At 38.6% G+C, this 24,284-nt stretch overlaps 1 protein-coding gene across 5 annotated transcripts in view; it reads right to left on the bottom strand.

Annotated features, from left to right (window-relative positions):
- CACNB2 (calcium voltage-gated channel auxiliary subunit beta 2) overlaps positions 1–24,284 on the bottom strand; it is a 96,014-nt gene that overhangs the window by 70,259 nt on the left and 1,471 nt on the right. Inside the window, exon 1 of one of the 5 annotated variants that reach the window (XM_072412763.1) lies at positions 9,002–9,178. The exons of the other annotated variants lie outside the window; for them this stretch is intronic. Coding sequence (XP_072268864.1) covers positions 9,002–9,046 — 45 coding nt within the window. The 5' untranslated portion in view covers positions 9,047–9,178. Of the gene's footprint in view, positions 1–9,001; positions 9,179–24,284 lie in introns of those variants that run through there. 5 annotated transcript variants of the gene reach the window in all.

Genomic DNA, 24,284 nt, shown 5'->3' on the forward strand with positions numbered 1-24,284 from the left:
CACAGCAATGCAACAGGATCTCCTGGGCTGAAGTTCCAGGGAATTCTCAGAGCAGCATTACTTGGGATGTGCACATCCGTTCCAGGGAGAGGGAGGCTTGTCTTTGAGAAATAATGCAGGCTTCTGGTAAATGAAAATGGTCACATGGGCCAGGCAAAAGTTGCTCATTGGTTGGACATGTACTACACAGCAACTTCTAGAGACTGCTTAAAAGTCTACAAGTCTTGTGCTGATGACAGAGGACCCTTATTAACCATAACAAAAGGATGGAGCTGTGTGCACTGCAAAATGAATGCTGGAATGTGAATAGTTCCTACTGCATTTACCATAACTAAAACTTGCAGATGTAGTAAAACAAGTGTATCGGATGTATGTATACAAACAGATAAAACAGCAACAATGTTCGGAAGCTAATAAACATGGAAACCCAGAATTGCCACATTTTGGAAATAAAGAGGAATGCCTTTCAGTACAAAGAATATATATTCTAGAGAACAAAAACTCTTTCAGGTGCCCAGTTATAAACTACAAATAATTGATAAACCAAAAATATTAAAGTTGACAAGCCAAAAGCTTTTTAGCTTTGGAAAGTTTTTGAGGAAGAAACTCCAGTGAGGGTTTTCCTGCTATTTGTAGATTTTTTGTTTTAATTCAATTTGCTTTGCTATCAAAAGAGCTTCTCACTTTTTAGCTGGTAAAACATTTTTAGAAGGGCAAGAAGTGAGGGTAAATCTCTGTTTTGGGGCCCCTGGTTGACTGTAAAAAAAAAAAAAAAAAAAAAAAAAAAAAACAACTTGCAGGGATCCAATCCTTCCACATGCTATCCAACATTAGAAAATGTTTTTGGTTGGACATACACTTTATATCCATACATGTTTATTGTATTACTATTTTCATATTGTGGGCAGCACAGTGGCTCAGTGGTTAGCACTCTTGCCTTTGCAAGTGCTAGATCCCATGTTTGAATCTCGGCCAGAACACTATCTGCATGGAGTTTGCAGGTTCTCCCCGTGTTTGCTTGGGCTTCCTCTGGGTACCTCGGTTTCCTCCCACATTCCAAAAACATGCAGTTAGGTTAATTGGCTACCCCCCAAAATTGACCTTCGACTGTAATAAAGACATATGACTGAGGTAGGGACATTAGATTGTGAGCTGCTTTGAGGGACAGCTAGAGACATGACTACTTGTGATATGTAATATGATAGTACTATATAAATAGTGTAATAGTAATATTAATTATCCTGCTTTTTCAAAACAAACATTTAGGTTGGGTGTTGTATAACTGCTTTGGTGGGTAAAGCAGAACTTCAGCTAAAAAATTAATACAATTGCGCCAGGCAGATCTCTTATTGCAGAAAGGACAGGCAATGTCCCCGCAATAAAATAAACACACCTGCCTGATTGCAAATTTGTAAAGTACACACATCCGTCCCCGTTTCTTGACAGGCTCCATTATCTTCTTCTTCCCTTCCATGTGTCAGATCTTTGGCCATCTTGACCTCCCAGGCCAGGGTGGTGAAACTTCCATGCAGTTTATTTAGTTCCAATAGTACCGGTGGATGCCAGGATTGCCAGCTGGGTATTCCAGCGTTGTACACTAAACTGCCCATTCTTTTTTTAAAAAGAAGATAGAGAACAGGCAGGTAAGTATGTTTTATTGCAGAAGGGACCTGCCTGATTGTAACTTTTAGGAGCAGGAATATAATTCCCCTTTAAAGAGTATCTAAACCCAAAAACAAAACCATTCTATATTGTACTTTTCCACTCCTGCATTGGTTTTTCGTTACAGACTTTCTATTTTCCCCTGTTGATCCCACTTCTTTCTGCCCCTGCGGGAAGGATGGGCAGTCTATTTCCATGGAAAGCAGAAAGCACGCCTTTTGTGATTTGGATCTGCAGTGTGCAGATTTTTTTTCTGTTGTTTTTTCTGGTGCAAGCACAGGTCAGATTTTAATAGCTCCATCAACCAATTGAGTGTGTCCAGGTGTCACTGCATAGGCAGATTCATTAGGGTAATGACCTCACTTCTGCAATCCAGCACCAGGTATCTGTCAATTAGTGAGGGGTCTGGAGGTCATCGCGTGCTCATTATCGACAATGGATTTACATTGTTAGGAGATGTGACAGATCTTTGATCTCCTTTTGATAATTTTAAATTTGTAGGTATAAATTTTTTTTCAGCAAATAATTTTTATGGTATGAAAAAGGACTGTGGTCATTTAGATTTGACCCTGTGGGAATAGGTAAAGGGGTACTAAATGTTCTTGGCAATTGGCAGATATACAGGTAGTCCCCGGGTTAAGGACATCTGACATACAGACGACTTCTAGATATAAAGGGGGCTTCCCTGCTCGCTCGTGTGCAGGGCAGAGGCTTGATGGGAGTGGTTTGCACGACCCACAAAACATTTTCCTGAACTTTTTTGTGTTTCGGTAATTCTGCTCATCCCTATCTCTGGGTGGCTATGTATATTGCTTTGGTATACTTATATGGGCAGCACGGTGGCTCAGGGGTTAGCACTCAGGCCTTTGCAGCACTAGGTCCCAGGTTCGATCCCCAGCCAGGACATTATCTGCATGGAGTTTGCAGGTTCCCTAACAATTGACCTTAGACTACATTAATGACATATGACTATGGTAGGGACATTAGATTGTGAGCTCCTTTGAGGGACAGTTAGTGACATGACTATGGACTATGTACAGCGCTGCGTAATATGATGGCGCTATATAAATACTGTATAATAATAATAATAATAATATAGAGCAAGAAAGGTTGTCACCGAGGATGGTGTGCAAAAGTTTAAAAGTTTCCAAAAATTGCAGCTCACAGAAAGTGACAAAATTATTAAATTTTTTGGAAAGTAAACAGGAATTTTCTGTGCTAAAATGTTCTTTAATTATTGTGGCCACCATATCTATGGACTGATAGCTGCAATAAATTCATTTTTTATCTTATTCTATTTATTTTGAACAGTTTTTTTATATAGAGGACAATCAGACCAACAAGAGGAACAACTAAAGAGACATTAAGAGATTGGGATCCAAAAGAGGAACAATCTCTTAAATAAGTACAATGGAAATAATGGAAACTGTTTGCAACGGAAACATGGAGTCTGACTTGCTAAAAATGCCAAATGGCTTCAATATTTTTAAATCATTGAATATGAACAGGCATTTAGGGGAATCATGATGAAATCTGCTAATCTTTGTGCCTGCTGTGTAGATGATATTGTCTATCTATATACTGGGGGTGGGTGGAGGGGCCTGCAAAAACTACAAATGTTGCAGTGTAATGGTATTGACAGAGTGAATCATAAAAGTCATATGTATGTTAGTTAGGTGATGCAGCATTGTGTAGAGAAAAATGATATTTCAGGGATTCCACAGATTACAGGAAAGCCACATAAGAAGGAAATTTGCTTTTACCATGTGGAATGTGACGTATGTGCTCACAGTGGTCTGTTAAGAGTTCAGTAAAAGCCTTTTACTCATCAGTCACGGGTCTCAGTCTGACTACATGATCATTTATTGTGCTCTAGGCTTTTACTGAAAGTTTTATATTATATCTTTTGTTGCAAAAAAAAAAAAAAATGGGTGGCAATGCTGGTTCTGTAGGCAGCCCAAGGGATTTACTGTTTATTATAGAAAGTCTAAGAGTTAAATTCCTATATTATAATTATTAAACTGTAGTTATATACCACCAACATATTATGCAATGCTGTACAATCAATAGGGGTTGCAAATGACCGATACATACAATGACACAAGAGGAGGACGAGGAGGAGGAGGAGGAGGAGGAGACCCTGCCCAAAAGACTTTATAATCTATGATGTAGAAGTAATATTACAGTATGTCTTCACAGCAAAACCAATAAATAAGCAAAAGAGCTGCAATTTGGGTAACATTAGTTCTTTGCAAGCTAGCCGTCTATATTTCTGAACCACAGTGGCGGCAATAGGTGCATATTGAAGCCAACCAATTGAAATTATTGCTTATAAAATGCCTACCAGTACATAGTAGGTAAAAGAACCTGTCCCCAAAAACACAGCACGCTGTCATAGGTTTGGTATAACCTGCTTGCTGCAGCTTCAACATCAAAAGCAGTCACAGCTTTATTAAAGCATTGCAAGGAATTCTGTCTGCAGATTTTATCACTAAAGTGCCCAATTTTTAAAATAATTTGTGGGAACAATGGAGTTTTTCTTTACAATATTACTCCTTCAATGATGTTGAGTTTGAATAGCCAGGTCCCCTATATAGCAGGCTCTGCATTGTCGTCTTCCTACGGATTAAAAGTTTTTACCATCCTTACCCTCGGACTGGTAATTTTGCTGTATTAGAGTTTCCCTCAGGCCACATAAACTGTAATTACACTAAAACATGCTAAGTAGCTTAAGTTTATTGACCTATTTCACTTTGAAGAATTAAGGGAAACACAGAGCCTTTATTTTTAACATTCCCGGAAGACTCCAAAGGCCGGTCAGACATGCAATCATGATCTAAATAGTTTTTGGGGATGTGTGGGGATTGGTTAGATCCCCAGTCAGGTTTTTAGTGCTTTTTGGGAACTTTCCAAAAGCAACACATATAGACACATTTGCAGAAGCGTAGAGGAAGGTTTTATCCTCTGTAAGATTTCTATTTGTGTCTGTACCCCTCTTCCCCCCAACATACACCCATATTTCCTATTAAATAAAAAATGGTCAACGGGACAGAAAGGGATCCAATAAATCCCAGAATATCCTCAGATCACTTTGTACAGAACTACAGTCACATCATTCGGTCCATTTACTGTCAACCCAGCCGAATGTGGACATCCCCATTAAAGGATGGACAAGGTTAGCCCACATATCTAAAATTCTTCTTTAATGACTAGTATTACCAATATACATAGATACAGGTTAAAAAAAAAAAAAGACATAAGTCCATCAAGTTCAACTAATATGGAAATAAACATATTCCAGATAAAACCCTATTGACATAGCTGATCCAGAGGAAGGAAAAAAAAACCTTCGTAAAGAATGGTTCAATTTAACAGTGGAAAAAAAAACTTCCTAATCCTGGATGTTCCCTGGATCAACAGTCTCTGTTGTCTTTAATTTAAAACTTTAATACCCAGTTATGTTCATTCGTAGCAGAAATAAAACATTTATCTCTTCAGAGGTTTAAGACTTCTGCTGACCAGAAAAAACTCATACTAGGAGCTCACAGTGCACTTTACAATTTTCTGATGCTGTAGCACTTGTTACTTGCCATTACCTTCCTATTTTTAGCCATTTTCATGCTATTTCTAGCTCTAATTGCCCATCAATGCTGAAAATAGCAGTCATTATGGCAAATAATGATCATTGTAGCTTAGTGAATTAATCCCTAAAGAGCCACTGTTACAACCAACCACCTTTGCCACACTCCCCAACGCTATGCCCGACCATTTGAGAGCTTAAAGTAGAACCAGCAATAGGAAATGACGGAAGCTGCGATTTCTGAGATCCCCATAAGGAATGCCAATTACCTGGATGTAAAGCTGATCTTTGGGTTTCAACATACTTATTCTGGGTCAGTGGTTCAGGAAGTAATAAAGGCCAAGAATCAGAACACCATCCAGGCATCCATGCATATGCTAATATGCAGAAGGTAAATAGATGATTTATAACATAGGCACTGGATTAGAAAATTAAAATTGATGGGTTTAGTTCTGTTTAACCATCTAGCACCGCACTATCTTCACTCATTTAAGCCTCAGCATGTGGAACGAGTAGCCAAACATACATGAGAAGGCACCCAAGGGTGTTTGCCTTTGGGCAGGTTTAGGAAAGGGCCATTTGGGCAATTGCATAAGGGCCCCCTATTTGCTCGAATCGACAAAAGAATGGGTGAAGGAGCTGGAATGCTTTAATATTTCCCCATGCCTTTAATATTTGCCCAGGGCACCGCTTTGACTAAAACTGTAACTTGTGGAGTAAGCACTGTTACTATTTGCAGTGACCATTTAACGAAAAAGAAAATATTTGCAAGGTGTTACTAATCCAGAAGCTATTAGGAAATGCTGCAATTAAAGCTATGTACACATGTAGGATCCTTGTTCTTGGAAATAATCTTTTATGAATATTTGCAGTGACTGATTAACGAACGAGTGCTGTACACACAACATCTGTTCAATGGAGAGGGGAGGACAAGCGAGTGGCACCCCACTGTGCTCACCTCCATTGATATGCACAGCAGTCATTTCCGATCGCCACCCACCATGGTGGATTGATGACCGATGTTGGGTGACAAATTTACACAGGTCTAATTCTCACCTGAGATGATCAGTTATTATTATCTAACATGTACACAATCTAAAAAGTAAGTAGAAAAACAAAATAATCTAAATGAAATGTATCATTAACTAACCCCTCATTGATCCTTCAATAATCCGAATGAACTAGTAGGGCCCTTCTGCCTTTAGTTATTTTTCTGTCCATTTATTATACCAATTATGTTTTTAGGAATTACACATTTTGTTTGTAACATTTTTCACTGATACATGAAAAAAAATTTCCTTTGCCATGTTTTGTTCCAGAAATGTCATTCTGAATGGGACAAACTGTACAATTGGGGAATAAATTTTAGACTTTCTATTTACAGTACAACTACTTTTTCCTAAAACTAACAATGTTCATGAAATAACTTATTCTTAATATTTGAGAAAAAAAAATTGCAAATCTCTGTCAGTCCCAGAAACAATTGTCCAACCTAATCTAATGTTCATCTAGAGGAAGTAAAAAAAACACGGAAGCAGCTGCCAGTTTATTGTTATAGTGGAAAGATTAGTTCTTGACCTCGTCAGCAGTCAGATTAATTCCCTAGAAAAGTCATTTGGCTGATGGATTCTAGTAATAACTGCAAAGTCGTTTGTTGTAAGAGAGACATTCGGAATGCATTTTAGATTCTGTAATGGTGAATTATCATTTAAAAAAGCAAATTGAAGTTTTTGTTCTATGAATAGGGTAACATTAAGGAGATTGTAAGCTCTTCTGGGCAGGATCCTCTCCTCCCGTGTCACTGTTTGAATCTGTCTGTCATTTGCAACTTATAATTATTGTACTAATGTCGGCGCTTTAAGAATATCTAGATAAAAATGTTAATTAGTATAAAAAAAGTTATAAAATGGAATTACAATATGTAAATATAGTTGTGTTCAGTAGAAATGGTCCGTAAGGAAACTAACATGCCCAGGAGTGTCCACCATGGGCTCCTTGGTTCCTAAATTTCTATATCCGAAAATTATTATCATACTTGTAAAGCACCAACATATTACACAGCGCTGTACATTAACTAGGGGCTGCAAATGACAGATACAGACAGTGACACAGGAGGAGGAGAGGACTCTGCCCTGAAGAGCTTACAATCTAAGAGGTTGGGGGAAGTATCAATAGAAGGGATGCAAATGACAAACAATGGGACAGGAGGAGAGGACCCTGCCTAAATGAGCTTACAGATCTAAGAGAATCTAAAATGGCTGAGATCAGCAGGAGGAAAAAACGGCGAGGAGTCCAGGAGATCAACGATCCTGGAACGTTTTTTGTATTTTTGTGGGGAAATACGTACACACATCAGATGATTCTTGCCCAATATGAATAATCAGGCTCATCTGGGGTGAGAATCGGACATGTATACATCAGTAATCACCCGAAATGCAAGCCAATAGAGAAGAGCACAGTAGGGTGCTGCTTGCTCATTCTTCACCCTCTCCTCTTCATAGAACAGAATGGTGCAGTGTGAACAGCGCTCATTCATTCACCAGTCACTCTTTTGTTGCTGGAAATGAACACGAAAGATTGTTTCCACCTACAAATATTGAACATGTGTACTCAGCCTTATTGTACTCAACAGACATGTTAAGGATGCCAAAGTTTACCTAAAATTCTTGTTTTCATAGAGACTAATTATTGGTTGCTGGATCAGCCAAAAGACCTTTCTTGCAAATGCAGAACTTGGCTGGTGCATGCAGAAAGAAATTGGTATTGTGTAAACTTTCCTCATTACGAAATGATCGTATAAATATACAATGCACTTTTATCCGAGTCCTGAGTCCTTTATTAAATACAGTAAAGGAAATGATGTCCAGATGTTTACTTAATGATTTATTGTGTGTTTAGTCATAATTAGTACAACAATACGTTTTGGCATTACTCATTACAGGCTCTCAAACTATTTTCTGGAATCCTTATCAGGTATTACATTTCTAAATGTGGTGGACTATAGTGTAGAGATTTATTCAATGCAATACTGTATATGACCTTGGTCATGTTTCTGATATGCTTCAATAATAACCAGAAATGCAGAAGAAAATGGTTAATTAATAGGAATTACTGGATGTGAAAGGTTAACGTTATAAGGGTGATTGTGGTTTGCAGGCACGCAGCACGTTAGCAAAATAGAAACAAAAGTTTTTTTTTATACTTCTGCACAAAAAATACAAGAAGCCGCCCCAGCACATTGCAGCGGCCCAGAGCTCCAGTGGTCCAACTCACCCCTTGCATATTGCCCCAATCAGCATTGATGCACAGGGAGAGTGAGTGTTATTGACTGCAGCATAGTAGTTGTAACTGCACAGGGGGCATGGTGGACTGCTGGAAATCTGGAATGCTGCTTGGACAGAGTACAAATGCCCAGGGTTACAGTCTACAGCTGAATAAAAGGGAAGGTTGGCATAGGGCATATACAAAAATATAACAGTCCTTTTTTTTCCATTCTTTTTGCCCAACTTGCTTATCAAACATATAATACATACACATACATATATGTATACACAGACACATTGCATGGTGAATAATTCTTGCTAATCACAAAAATAAAATCTTTGGAATGAATAAGCAATAGCAATCAACAGCAGCAATAAAAGCAATCTACAGATGTAATAAAAGTTATTTATGATAGTAATACACACAATGTATGGATTTAATAAGTACAATGCAATCCAAGGAATTTATAGAAGTAATATGCACAACTAAGCTCACCTTGGTGCGGAAATGTCTGTTCTGTGGAGCCATTACATTCCACATAAGGTATTTCTATTGTGCCATAAAAGAATCACGAAAGAACATTGTGCAAATAAACAGTTAAAGAAAGTTGTCTAGCCTCTGCCGCTGAATTCTCATTCTCCAAACTCCCTTCATCTCAGATGTAAGCCTCATCTGTCCACCATCTCCAATTCTCCTTGACACAGTTTACTTGTTGATCTGCTCAAGCTCAAGCTTTAAGTTAGAGATCAACCAAGCGACCCATCAACATCGATTACCCAGCAGAGCTCACGTGATTGGTTGTGACGTTGGTTTGCCGCATACTGTGTATGAGAAATGATATCAAACACCATCGACACCATAATCTTTGTGTGGACCTGGCCCAAATCCTAGATCCTTACATGGCTGTCTCGGTCAGCTTTGTTTAAAACTTCTGTGTGCAGCACTTTCTGACATAGTTATAATTAGAGTTTAGAAGGAAAAAAAAATCAGCTTATCCTAGCCTTAAAGTGCTGGAGTCCTGGGCTTGATGCCTGCCAAATCTGCCTGAAGTCTGTATGTTCTGCCCATGTTTGCGTGGGTTGCCTCTGGATGCTTTTCTTTCCTTTCCTTTCCTCCCACAACCCAAAAACATATTGGCAGGTTCACAAGCCTGTTACAAACAGGCCTTTGGGTGTATAGGTATGACTGTGGTCATCTACAATTTGGTCCTACATGGGCCCACACATGTGCAATGGCTCTGTGTAAATAACTGCAGTCAGCAAAGCATATAAAAAACATGGAGTGCCATAAATTATTCAAATCAAAAAGGATTCTTTTTTGTCTTCCGTTGTAAAGATTACCATTAGTAAAGCTTTATTGGCATTTTTTAGCAGATCTTTTGCATATTAAGATCCAGAATGCCGGACGGAGACACTGGAAACACTATTTTAGTTTAAACAATAATTTTAGGTTACGATGCAATATTAAAAAGTAATTTTTTTACTTTATTGAATGCAGAAATTTGGATCCACTGGATTATCATCTACAATTACTTTACATTACAGGCTAACAACTGAAGAGATCAGCCACACAGGGGGTCGTATTGTTTAAATGAGTTGGTGGGAGGAAAGTAAAAAGCTGCATACACACGTGCAGTTATAGTCGTTGGAAAGGATCTTTCACGATCCTTTCCAACGACTAAGCACTGCATTATGCATGAATGAGTGCTGTACATACAGCATCGTTCTGCTCTATGCAGAGGGGAGGAGAATGATGGAGCGGCACCCTGCTGTGCACTCTCCCTCTTCTGTTGCATTCGGATTATTTGTTGTCCATGGATCCGCCAGGGCCACTTTTTCAGAAGACGGACGCTGTACAAGCCAGATGCTTGTCCGATATCGGCCCTGACCCTATTATTGGGTGAGAATCATTGGAGGTGTGTACGTAGCATAACTATTACCCAGCAAAGAGAACGTACATGCATATTTACCCAATATGGCTGCTCCCATATGCAAAGGATTCCCAGAGTGCTAAGTGTTAGCTAAGCAATTCCTCAATACAATGGCACCACAGTTCTGACCACAAGGTATGGCTACAGGGAGTATCCCAGGCCATCGAGATGCAACAGGTGACAGGTTTACTTTATATTTACCTTTGCATAGTTGATGTAAGACAAGAAAAGAAGTTCCTTTAATTAGCCCCATAGTCCTCTGTTTATCCTTAAGCCCTTCACTCTACTGCTATTCTGTTCACCTAATAGACTGAAGAGGAGAAGACATGTGTAAACGCAATGTTGATCTGGTCCATGTTGATTGGCTTTCTACACCCATTTGGAATTAGCAATTTTCTAATATGGTACCCAGCAATACATCATAGGAGGAGGAGATAAAAAAAAAGTCCGCCATTTTGCCTATATCAGAAAGTAAAGAGCATTAACATTTACCGATAGGTGGCAAGATTGATGGAGAGCATAGAGGAAAAAAAAATAAAAAATGTGCATAAGCAGCAGTTGGGTTAAAACGTTAATGAACCCGTCACATTGCTTTGCATGTGGAAAGCACAGGATCCCTTTAGGTACATAGGACTAGAATGTGACTGACCGTGAGGACACTATTGGCCAGATTTATTAAAGCTCCCAAAGACTACAGAGTATACATTTTTATTAGTGAAGCTGGGTGATCCAGCAAACCTGGAGTGGAGGGTTTTTTTTTTAAGTAATTTGCGGTTAGCAAATGTTTTCAATCTTGTACCAGATCTATGCCAGGTTTTCTGGATCAACTAGCTTCAATGGTAAAAAAGTATCCTCTCCAGACTTGGAGAGCTGGAGTAAATCTGGCCCCATGTGGTTTGGATGACAACTTAAGAAAGAGAGAACAGAAAAGAGTAGAGGCAAGAGAAGGGAGAAAAGGAGAGATCTATAGAAAGAGAGATAATGCAGAAAGAGAGAAGAGACAGAGAGAAGCCGCATTACACATACAGTACACAAGAGCAAGGTATAATCTGCTGTTGTGAGTCTTCGGTGGAATGTTGGCAGCTCTCCCGGCTCTCTCTGGAATGCGCAATAATTAGAATCCCAGTGAATTTGGGACTATTACGGTAACTGTCTCCAGGAGAAACTTTCTCAAGGAGCAGAACATGTAAATAAACGTCATACTGTGACCGAAGGCCATATGTTCTGTCTGTCTGGTGAACCCCTTCTTTACGCAAAACACAAGAAAAAAAAAAAAAGCAATCGCCCAGTAAGGAATTTTAAACAGAAGTCAGTACACAAGAGAATACGTAATCCCCTGACAAATCCAATCTAATGTATAGAATTGTGTCCTATATTATAACACTAAGTGATTTACATGCAACCAGAATTGCTTAGGCTCGCAGTACATATTAACTGACAGTACAATTTTTGCACCAAAAAGTCTGTGATATAAGAGGATTCTCCTAAAGTATCCAAAAAGATTGTACGTCAAAGTTGTTGGTAGATCTTATACAATTAGACTTGTAAATTGTCTGGTTAACTCACTAGTTAAAATCCTTTCTAGTCTACGGACATTAACGTGTACCCTGCACAAGACACAACCATAGTATTTTGGATGATGTACATAACTCAGCCAACTCTTTTTTCTAGATCAGTGTTTTTCAATCTTTTTTCTAGATCAGTGTTTTTCAATCTTTTTTTCTAGATCAGTGTTTTTCAATCTTTTTAACACAGGGGAACTTCTTGAAAAAACTTTCAGGTCTTAGGGAACCTCCTACTATTATTACTAAATCCACAGCTCACAGTATGATAGTGTGGTGATCAATAGGAAGAATGCTTTAGAGATAGCCAAAAAGATCCTTGATGTCACTTGAAGAAATTGAAAAACACAGCCCCAACGTTTTTTTTTTCTTGAGGAGACATTTAAAGACTGCATTATTCTCGCTTGTACCCACCAAAACCATAGCATTTTTTCCTTTCACTGACCACCCATTCCAAAGTGGTTTTCTTCCAAATGGCCAGAGACACCAGACAATTTTTCTACCAGTGACCATCAAAAGGGAAGGTATATAACATACTCCTAACCATCACATTCTATACACCATGCGGTCTATTACATACCCTTGGCATTGGTATCAGACCTTTTTTTGTCCACAGGTGTGTGTGTGTGTGTGTGTGTGTGTGTGTGTATGTGAGATTCCCACTTGGACCACTGTACTTATTCCTTTGTGCAGAATTTCCTGGAAACCCGGGACCCCTTTGCATGAGTCTGACACAGGGTACTTTCATCCTGGCTGCAGCAATCAGTACTGTATATGAAACAAACATTATTGCATAGCAGTGATAAATAAAAGAGACTAAATGGGTTTCAAATAAAGCCCTGAAAGTATTATGCGAGTAGTTCAAGTACAAATGTACAGAAGAGCAACATTTTTATGAACTCTTTTATATAGCATAGTCATGTCACTAGCTGTCCCTTATAGGGGCTCTGAATTAAAGTCCCTATCATTATCAAAATGTCTATTATACAGTCTAAGACCAATTTTGAAGGAAAGCCAATTAATCTAACTGCATGATTAAGAAAAAGAAAACTGGAGTACCTGGAGGAAACCCACGCAAACACAGGAAGAAATACAAACTCCTGCCAGATAGTGTCTTGGCCTAGATTCCAATCTAGGATCTAGCGCTTCAAGTCAGAGTGCTTACCACTGAGCTACCCATACAAAACTTTTAAATATAGGTTGTGTCTATTTAGGCATAGGAAGGTTTAAATTATGGTAAATGCACATGAGAAATAGGAACACCCAAGATGGATAGGTACAGTGCCAGTAACATTTTACCAAAGCCCATCAGACTTTACCCATCACTGAAATATCATTAGTGGGTAGACTAGATAGACTCTGAATAGAACCCTACAATGCAATTGTACATTCTCTGTGCACAATTTAAAAGATTTACAAATAATTATATTTAAATCCTCTGGTGCCAGCAGTACCAGACAGAGGGATAAGATCTCCTGATATCTAGTCCTGAACAATAGGTTCCTCAGTGCAAATATAAGTATCACTTGAAGTTCTTATTTTTTGTTTTACAATTTTTTTTTTTTAACAAAATTGCACCCTATGACACACATTTTATCCTTTCAACCTAACAAACGTTTAATACAATGCAGTAATGATGTGTATATGATAAGCTCATTTTATGTGATTATGCAAAACATAACTTTTCTCATGATATAATACTGATCACAATACCTATAATGTGAATGTGTTTGCACAGTGACTCCACACAGCATTTTATGTGTAGCATTACTCTGTGCCTGCTGTTCGGCCTCTCTGCTTCAAAATGATTGTTTTGTCGTAAGGAGATTTATGCAGATTACGTCAATCATGGATTTAACAAGAGACACAAATACCAGTCCATCCTAATATTCAAAAACAGCTGCTAGTTCCTTGTCCTCGCTGACAGCAGTGCCAGAGTCATTGCAGACACAGAATACTCATGATTTCAAACAGATCAGCCAAAGAAAGGAAAATGTACGGAATACAACTACATACACACTGCCAACTATGTAGTTAGCAAAAGCATCACAAACATAACTTGCCAATAATGGGTTTCCATTACATTTTAAGGTGTTCACATCACAAAGAAATTTCATTATCTGCAATTTACTGCATATGCATTGTGTTTATCTTACAATTACCCTTATCTTGTTTTCCTTTGAATGTGTTAAATGCCAGCATCAAAAGAAAATAAAAGTGGCACAAATGTAAATTGGTGATCAGATCTTTGTTTTTTTTTTTAATTATTACTTAATACCAAATTTATAAAAGGGTGATCATTTTTTTTTTAGGTTGGCAATCCATGCTTTGATTGCTGTACCCTAATAGGTGGCAAATGGGACTCATTTGTTTTTAATTCCAGGCCATGAGAAAAGTGGCAAACAAAGTGTTTAAATCAAATGGATATGCATTGTGACCTATAGATTTAATCATACAGGTCAATAAAAAAATTAGTCTTGATAATCAAAAACCGCACCATACTTTTCTAAATCAGTTTTTCAAGCACATTTCAGATTTTTCCCTTTGAGTTATGAGTACTAATATAGTTAACATTGTACGTGCATGTATTTTATACTAAAACGTAAGCATCATTGAAGTGAATGTTAACACATCTTCAGTGTGAAGTAAAATAAGGCATACGGTGGTATAGATCTACTGAACTGTGTAAGGTACCATTGTTTCTTCAGAAATGCTTCAGAAAGAGTATGATTTTCTCTTTGCCTGGATTTGTCTCGGTACAGCAGAAGTCAGCCATCATACTTTCATTCCAGAAACCTTGGTAGCGGTGCTAAATTAACTGAATGATGGTGAAAACGTCCTCCTTGTTCGTCACTCACCATACCAAAATTTTCCGGGAAGAATTCTAGATGCGAGTACAAGAAATGTATTTTTAATGACATGCGACAACCCAGTTTCTGGTATGAATCAAGCAGATTCTGAACTCCTTCCTTGTATGCAGGAGACTTATGGTTGCCCAGGACATTTTCACACATCTACTTGAATGCATCCAAAGCTTCTAGCTCAGCTGCTAAGATTGTATGAAAACATCATCCTGCAAAATAGACTTGATCTGTGGCCCTATAAATATCCCTTCCTTCATTTTTGCATTGCTTATGTTTCGAAACTTCACAACAAGGTACTGAAAACCCATGGAGTTTGATTTACCTATGGCCTTTACAAGGTTCTTCATCAAGCCTAACTTGATATGGAGAGGTGGCAGAAATATTTTATGTGGATCAACCAGAGGCAGAAACTTGTCACTACTTGTTCCGGGCTTATAGGTATCTCTTAGTAGCCAATCACGCTTGACATAATGGTCTTCCCTAGATCAGCTGTCCTTTAGGCATAGGAAACAGCAAAATTTTGTGATTCCTCCTTACATTCCCATTAGCAAGCCAATGACCTTTAGATCCTCACAGATGTTCCACTGGTGTGTTTTATACTGGATTGCTTAAAGAAGTAACTTCATGTTGTCATAGGACTCCTTTAGGTTAATGGAATGGGCAAGGTTTGGAATAAGCATTATGTAGTAAGACTGCTTTCAAACCTCTTTTAGAGGAATCAATGAAGATACGCCATTCAGATGGAACATGCTCTTGTGACAAACTGTTAAAGATCACATCTATAGCATGAAAATAGCAGAGTGAGCCACCAATAGTGAAGAACATTGTCAAGTTATGATTTCGTTTTCTGTAGTGAGTTACAGTTACACCCTTTGCAGCAAGTGCTTCTGTTTAGGCCTTGAAGCAAAAAGTTCTGCTTTGTCTTTGGAGAGATTTAAATCATGAATGAGATCATTCAGCTCTGCTTGTGTAAAGGTCTCTGGTTCTGAATCTTCATCGGCCAAGTAGTCAGGATCAGATGATTAGGGGTTGTAACTGGCTGCAACTCCAGCGCATTCCTCATCACCTTCTACAAAAGCAAGTCCATCATGTGGCGGTACCGGAACTGGCAATGATCCATCACGGGGAACAGGCCTAATTGCAGAATTGAAGCTGGGATATACAATTTTGTGCTTTGTTTTACCCAAGAATCCACTTTTGTTGATGCAAAAATAGCAGTCAATTAGATGGTCTCGCGGTTCTATCCACACCATCAGGATTGCAAATGCCATTGCTGCTTTACGACGATTTAGCCAGTCACGCAGTCCATTGGAACAACTGGTACAGATGACATGTGGAGCTCAAGATTTGTCCTGGTCACCAAGTGGACAGCCGAAATATAATTTGTATATCTTTATGGAAATTTCTAGGCATGATGACAAATGAAATCAATCACAGTTAGTGCGGTCTTTAACCATAAAAAAATAAAACTTGTTAAATGTTGTAATATGTTAAGGATATTTATAATGAATTTCACACAATATATATTTAGCTGCATCACAAAAACTAGACGTGCTAGAGAAAAACTGAACACAGATTTGAAATCTGCAAAAATACTACAAAGCCCACATAAAATTATATCTGATGAAAATGATATGTTGACCTGTGTCATTTTTGAACAGAAAAATGCTATCTGAAGTTCTGTAAAGTAGCAATCTTTTTGATTGCCATTTTAAAAAGCATTGGTAGTAAAAAAAAAACAATGGTAAAGCGTAGTGATTGTCAATTTCTGAACTGGTAATCGTTAATAAAATTAAAAATGTCAACTGTTGCCACCTTTTTATGTATGCGATATCAACAGTGTGTGGCATGATGGCTCAGTGGCTAGCACTCTTGCATTGGAATGCTAGGATCTTAGGTTTGAATACCAGCCAGGACACTTCCATGGAGTTTGGGCTTCCTCTGGGCTCTCTGGTATTTTGCTAAAAACATGCAGGTAGGTTAATTGTCTCCCTTCCCAAAATTGACCTTAGACTGAGGTAGAATGTAAGCCTCTCTGAGGAATAATTAATTATTGACATGACTATGGATGGTTATTGCTCTTGTCACAGGTATACCAAACTGATCATTTAGGCTTGACCCTGGATTTACAACTAATCAAAAAAAAATGTTATCGACGTAAACTATCATTGCTGATCTTGTGGTTATCCATTATTTGGGCAACCAATATGGACACAAAAGGGGGAAGGGGGATGTGCCATGACTTTTAGAGAGAATATCAAAATATATAACCTCAGCTGTGTTTGTAGTAGATTCACTTTTAAGGTTGCAGCCTTCTTTGTTACTGGATTCGGCACCAATGCAATCACCATACAATGGTGCAGGGTCAGTAGTTATGACCTCCATGTGGACTTTAAAACCAGAAAACAGATGAGGTTGTCCCTTTCTTCAAAGATTCTGGCAGTACTGGTCCTGTCAATGTCACGGTGTTGGTCCAACCTCTCCTAGCTGCTTGCAAAAAAAACAAAATTGTCTGACCACTCACACAAAAGGGAAGTGGAAGGAGTACACAATTCAAAGGGAATTTTTTTATGCCAATTAATTTATAGCAAATAAACCAAAATTCCACAATTTTTAGGAACAGAATCCCTAAAAAATCCCTATAGTGAACAGCTCAAAAATCTAGGTTGGGCTGCCGGCCTCACTGGTACAGTTGGCCTTTGCTGGTAACTTCAGCTCTGCAAACTACATATTGTACATTCGGCTTTTACAAATACATTGCATTTGAAAACTGACAGTGCTTCAGCGAAATCATCCATAAACACCGTCAGAAATCATTAATGCTTTGTATTTCTCTCATGCAGCTGCAAGGTCATTTATGTATGAAATGATGAGAGCAGGCAGTTAGGGAGATGGAAAAAGACAAAGACATCCATCTATTTTGGTAGACAGCCTCTCCTCAGCTCTGCACCTCCATGTCCTAATCTCTGCTCTCCTCATTTACATGATGGGTGATGAGGACAGAATACCAAAGCGGCATTGTACAATGCTGGAGAAAATTAACTTATGTTGACCACACCTTTTTTATTTTGCTGCCTGACCCAAAGCAAGAACTTTTTTTTTTCCAACTTGGGACAAAATATTAGTTCATATAATTTGTGTTAAGGCCTAGTGGTTTAAGTAAAAGATTGAAGTATCTTTCCTTAGGTGCAAACCGATCATCCATTCCATGTGTGCCAAGATTTAATATCCAACTCCTACCACTGGATATGAATTGTTCCTAGGTTTTCTTTTAAACTGGCTTCAAGGTGGTCCAAGGCCTTTGCCCTGCCAATCCGTGGGCCTCAAAAGTAGGGTGATCACAAATTAGAGGGTTGATTATCAGAGAGAGGGTATGTTATTGGAAGTGGCTTATCCTTGTCCTTACCACATGTGATGACACAGCCTTTTGCATTCAGCTTTCTTTACGATTTGTGTCTCTGTACCAACTTGTTTTAAAGCCGAATTGAACTTGTGATACTCACCTATCCCCATTCCATCATAGGGCACTAGAACACATTCTTGGTAGAGAAAGAAAGAATTAGTATGCCTGACAATTTTGTTTTACTCCTGTCCCAATCCGGGCACACGAAAGGGTAGCATCCCCAACTGGGTCACATTTTTTTCCCTGCTCTATCCAAAACAAACAAAAAAATATGAAATTCTGTCTGGGATTAGGCTTTCATTTTTTTGAAGAGTCATAGGTAGGTTGGGTCATGCAAGCTCTATTGATGCCTTTAATGCAGGATTACAAGAGTACTTTTAAAAATGTACAGGTACAATGGATGGGAAAAAGTTTTGGAAGAACAGACCATTACATATATAAGTACTTATTACAAAACCATAATAATGGAATGGGCTGGGACAGCTATACCAGTCTTCCCTCTTCTATCAAAGCTTTAACCAAGATTTCAGGCTGTGTCTGTAGGAATTCGTACCCATTTGGCCAAAAGAATAATAATGAGGTCAGGTATTGGTGTTGGGGCAATAGGACCCAGCTTGCAGTCAGTATTCCACATCATTCCAAAGATGTTCAGCAGGTTGAGGCAGGGATCTGTGCAGGCCACTTGAATTCCTTCCAGACTTTTTTGTACAGGGCACAGTCACGCTATAACAAAAAAGGGCAAAGGGCCCTCCCCATAATATTGCCACAAGGTTGAAAGTGAACAATGGCCTACAATGTCTTTGTATACAGCATTAACAAAACACTTGCATTTGAGGGAAGTTCACATACTTTTGGAATATAGTTTATACTTGAGATTAATCAAGGATGGAAACACAGAGTCTCAAAGAAGTCTATGATTACCCAGTGCCCTCCCTTTCTACCCAGAGCCACATACATAGCCCAACACAGGTCTAAGCTGTAAGATTCAGATGAGTTTGTATCCTAGACAGGGGAGGTAAGTTATATTAAGGTAGGCGGGATGGCTTAATAGGTTAGGACAAGGCTTCGGACTAGCGGTAATTTATTGCAGCATTTACTGCCTCTGGGTGCCTATTGTAAAACATCAGCTAACCACTAAAAAACGTTTGCCAAAACCACTGTCTGAACTCAGCTAAGGGTAATAGCAAAAAGACCGTTTCAATTCTTTTCATTCCCGGTATTTACACTGCAATAAAACTGCACTTGAACCGCAAACAAGGTTAGCTTATAAATACACTATGAAAAGTGAAATATTCTAAACACAATGCTTCCGACAGCCTTGTAGCGATAAATCTGGCATGTTTTTCAGCTGCTCACTTGCTTCATCTCAATATTTACTACTGAGGTAACCTGAAATTGACACTGACCTTGCTGTAAAATATCAATAGCTATTGTTGGTCCATTCTCTTCATCTTCCTAACTTACATACACGGCTACAGCTTGTTCCCAGGCAACTGTAACACAATACCCATGCATGCACAGATATAAAGGAAGGGGTGGAATTGTGTGCATGTTACGGTGTGTAATAATACTCGCTCAACAATATCATCTACTAGTCATCAATTAACAGATCAAACCTAAACTTCCTGAATTTCAGCTAATCATAGCATTCAGACACTTTTTTGAGTAAGTAATACCAAGCGGGTAGAATACATCCAGGAGAGGAGTGGGTCATCTATGAAAATTAATTCAAAATAAACAAAGAAAAAGAAAGGAATAATGCATATGATGAAGTTTCTTATAAAATGGGCCATTTGTAACCTTTTTTATCATACCCTGCACACCAGCTGGAAATATATTTAGCATGAAAATGGATATTGGAATATGACATACAAGTTAAGCCTTCTGAATACTGTATCTGCAGTGGGCAGGTATATAGACAGATGGTCAGTGGGAGCTCAGGGTGTCAAGACTGCAAATCCCTAAATATATAATGGAAGCAACCAATTTTAACATCTAGGACATGCAGCTGGACTTCTTGTAATGTTTAAACGTTTCAAGCCACTTAATCAGTTCTATGGCTTCGAAATCTGTAAAAGTCTTCAATATTCCAAAAACATGTCCGGTTGAATGTAACCAACTACTACTAGATATGTAATGCCCTGGAGAAGTAAAAACCTTCACAGAAACAATTTTAGGGTTTCTATCAGTCATTGACTGAACGGATGTGCTGGTACATTTTATTGGTATACAAGGCATGTCATGCGTAGAGAGGATTAGGCAAATCTGACTGGAATTTCACAACTGTCCATTGGTTCACATCTGATTGATTACAAGTCATCTTTCTTTTGGGTTCTGGGAAAGTTTATTTTTGTAGGCTTTCCAGTGCCCAGAATATTGCCTTCACACCACACCCTGTTATTTAATAAAAAGGTATTTATTTATTTTTGTTGGGTTTCTTAAAATTAAGAAAAATAACACACAACAATAAAAAGGAGGAACAAAGTATATGTTACATATCAAAAAAAAGAATGCATAGGAAACCCTCCTTATGGTTTTTAATTGGGATATGTTTATTTCGCTAGTGATTAAATTTGATAGACTTAAAGGTCTTCAACCTAACTGACTATGACTATGTAACTATGTATCCCATTTTCAGAATACAATTTTCATAAAGTAACATATTACCAAGAAGTAATATCCCAAATAGATCATTGTTTAGAAGGGGGCACTGTATAGTTAACTGGCTGCAGATGGAAAATCTGGTACAGATAGGAAAATTACTGTTGGGTGAGAACGTAGGGTAAGAGAAAGGGAGAGGATTGGTGGGGTAGTATATGGAAGGGATAGAATTGGGGGGACAGGTAAAGAAATGGGCGACAGAGGGGTTATCAATGACTAGGTGTTAGACTCAAGACCTCACTTTGTTCTTTGGATCCAATGTTTTCAAACACAGGACCGGACGGAGAACACACTTTTTAATGGTAGCAGGAGGCTGGCATGAAAGGGGCTTGACATGGAAGGTCCATTTTACTTCTATGCACTACAGAGCATTGGGATGTTCTGCATTGCATTTTAGTGTAATGCTCAAATATGCAACATATTCATTGTTTTTCCACAACTTAAACCAAGGGACATGTTAACCAATGCTGCTGGTGTGAATGGGCCCTTGGAGACACTTTTCAACACTTAATGAGATAGCCTCTTCCTGTTGTGTTTATAAGGCAGGGAAAATGGGAAATATAGATTGTTGAAGTTTTCAAAAAATAACAAAGCGGTGGATCTGACATTTACTTATATGTTCCCTGATGGAGGATCTTCCAGGTCCATGTGTTTCAATGCCAGTAACTTCCACCAGGGAAGTGTTTCAATGCTATCATGCTCACTGCTTTATAAATAGACCTCTTAAAGAAATCATAAAACAATCTAGCGATTTTAGGTTGCTGGCTACACTTTAGTATTTCCACTTCAGTTCTACACTGTAGTCAAAAATAGGTTTAGTACTTCCTGCAAAGATTTAAACCATCACCTTTCTTGTTTGCATGTAGCCAATTGTCTAGACAGTTGCTAGAAAGCAAGCCATTGCTGAGATTATGAGCTCAGTTTCAGAGTTCCTAATAGGAAGGAATGATAAAGAACAGACTTGAGTCAGAAGGTAATCTCTGACATTCATATATTATTACAGGACATAAAAATTAAAAAAAAACAAAAAAAGTGTCCTTAGGTTGTTGCTAATGCAAAAAGGCGGCCAAAAAGACCCAGAAAAGTTCCAACTCTTCAATGCAAAACTAAAGAAAGCTCTGGTTAAAATTCCATTTTTTTTTAGAAAAAATAATGTTATTGAATTAGAAACAAAAAGAACAATATATAAACCCAAAGCCAGTTCACAAGTGGACTTCCAAGCCCTCAAGCAACATACTAAAAATTACAATTTAAATAGTAATAAATCATATCCATTGCCAGGAGATGGGCAGATCGGAGCCTGACCTCCTCACAATGACTTATTGATTATTTGCCCGTTGGACAGACAGAGGTGATTGTTGCCAGGACAAGGTGACAGGAAGGTAGAAATAGAATTGTTTCCAGAAGTAAATATCTCCTGACATTTCTTGCAAGAGCTGCAAATTGAAGACAAGGCTTTTCAGCTTTATCCCCGGGGCGAAAATGTTTTGATGAACCACAGAATGAATTCTGCACATTAAGACACTTCTCCGACATTGCTCGTAACTGGGCTTACGAACATAAGTGCCGACAACGGAATTTGTCACTTACAGGGAACTGTACTGCTGTTTTATCATTTAAATCTTTGAACCTTTTAGACTTTTTGAGTCCAATTTCTGTCAGAAGAGGTGGTACACCTGACAGTACTCATGTGCTGGGGTGAATGCCTATATGCAGCCAATATACAGTGCCACCTAGGGCTTAATGTGCCACGGCCAACTTTAAAGAATCACTATCTTGATAAAATGACAGCCCTTGTGCATAGCCCAACTCATTCAAAAAGTTATTTTCACCCATTTGCATTCCTTCATCTCTACCCTGTCCAACCCCTATCTCCATTTCTTCGGTGGTGTAAGCTTCTGGGAATGGGTATGGCCAACCCAACTCACCCTTAGTGGCCAATTGTCAGGACTAAACATTGTCATGTGGGGCAAGAGGGGCAAATAAGTCTTCTACTAGGGTAAGCTCTGACCCTAGAGCTTACACTGGGAATCTTCAGAATGGAGGCAGCAAGGGAGCATGCATGGATGGGAATAGCTTTCAGGGGGTATTCAGCAATTACTGTCCTTTGCCCCAATAATAAGGTAATGGGGGTCTTTAAACTCAAACTTTCTAAAAAGATAAATGCATGCAGTTTGATGACCAGCATCTTTTGTTTAAAACATATGACCAGTAGCATAAAAGTTTTACAGTGTGAAAGTAATATGACCCCCCGTCTGGTTTTACTTCCATCGGAGACTCTATAATAGGGCAAATTTCCATTACTTTTTTTCCTGTTGAGAATGCTTATTCAAAGAGAAACTGAGTGGAACTCTCAAACCCTGTTAGAAGGCCTTTTCTTAATGGTTAGGTAACACTCAGCAACACCACCTCATTTCACCTTGGTTAACTTAAACCGCTTTTGTCCTTTTTTGCAGAGTAAAATAGGGAAGCATGGTGTAATATTTATAACCATTCCAACTCGCAGATTCATTTGTGAAGTCCAGTCCCAGGGTAGGTAAACAAACAGTCCTGTCAAACCTTCATGGATGAATCTCTGGGTGCTGGAACATGTAGGTTATAGCTAATACACCACAGTTCTCTGCACACCTCTGCCATATGGAGGAGGAAGGGAACAGTGGCTTTAGTTTAGAGGAAGATGTGGGAGTCTAACTGGTCGACATACAGGGACCAAAATGGCACCCATGCACTTGTCCTCCTATTAGCACAGTTATTGTGTGCACATGAACGGTTTGACTCACTTTAAGAAATTTGAACCATTTGTACATTATCTATAATACCCCTCAAAGGGCAGAATTCAAGTGAAAAAGAGTAGTTGCAAGTTCAGTAAACATTTCCACACTATGGGAATTTGGCCTGCACCTACAGCTGGAATGGAGGTTCCAGGGTGTCCTGGATCATGCTACACATGCTTGGCTTTAGCCCATACCACACATCACGTGACACCCCAATGAAGCAGTATTAAAAATATTTTCAAGTGTTACTCTGAACCATTTATTTATTTTAGGAGCTGTCCAGTGCTGATCCATTATTCCTATAAGATTGGCTCTGGATGTTTTTCTGGATGCCCATGAGATTGGAAGACCTTGGTCATACTACAATCTAGTATACCAGTCAAGTACTGCAATATCATAAAAAAAAAAATGATATCACTATTAAAACACCAGCCAAGTAATTATACGAGCCTTTTCTGCTGTCCTTTGAATATAGCAAGGTAGTAATAAAAACAATTTCGGATTTGTATTGCTGTCTAGATCCACCCTGTTAAATGTGACCTGGTGACCATTGTCCTTGGGACAATGTCATCACAAAGACATCA

This window comes from Pyxicephalus adspersus, chromosome 5 (genome assembly GCF_032062135.1).
Source record: "Pyxicephalus adspersus chromosome 5, UCB_Pads_2.0, whole genome shotgun sequence".
NCBI classification, from domain to species: domain Eukaryota; kingdom Metazoa; phylum Chordata; class Amphibia; order Anura; family Pyxicephalidae; genus Pyxicephalus; species Pyxicephalus adspersus.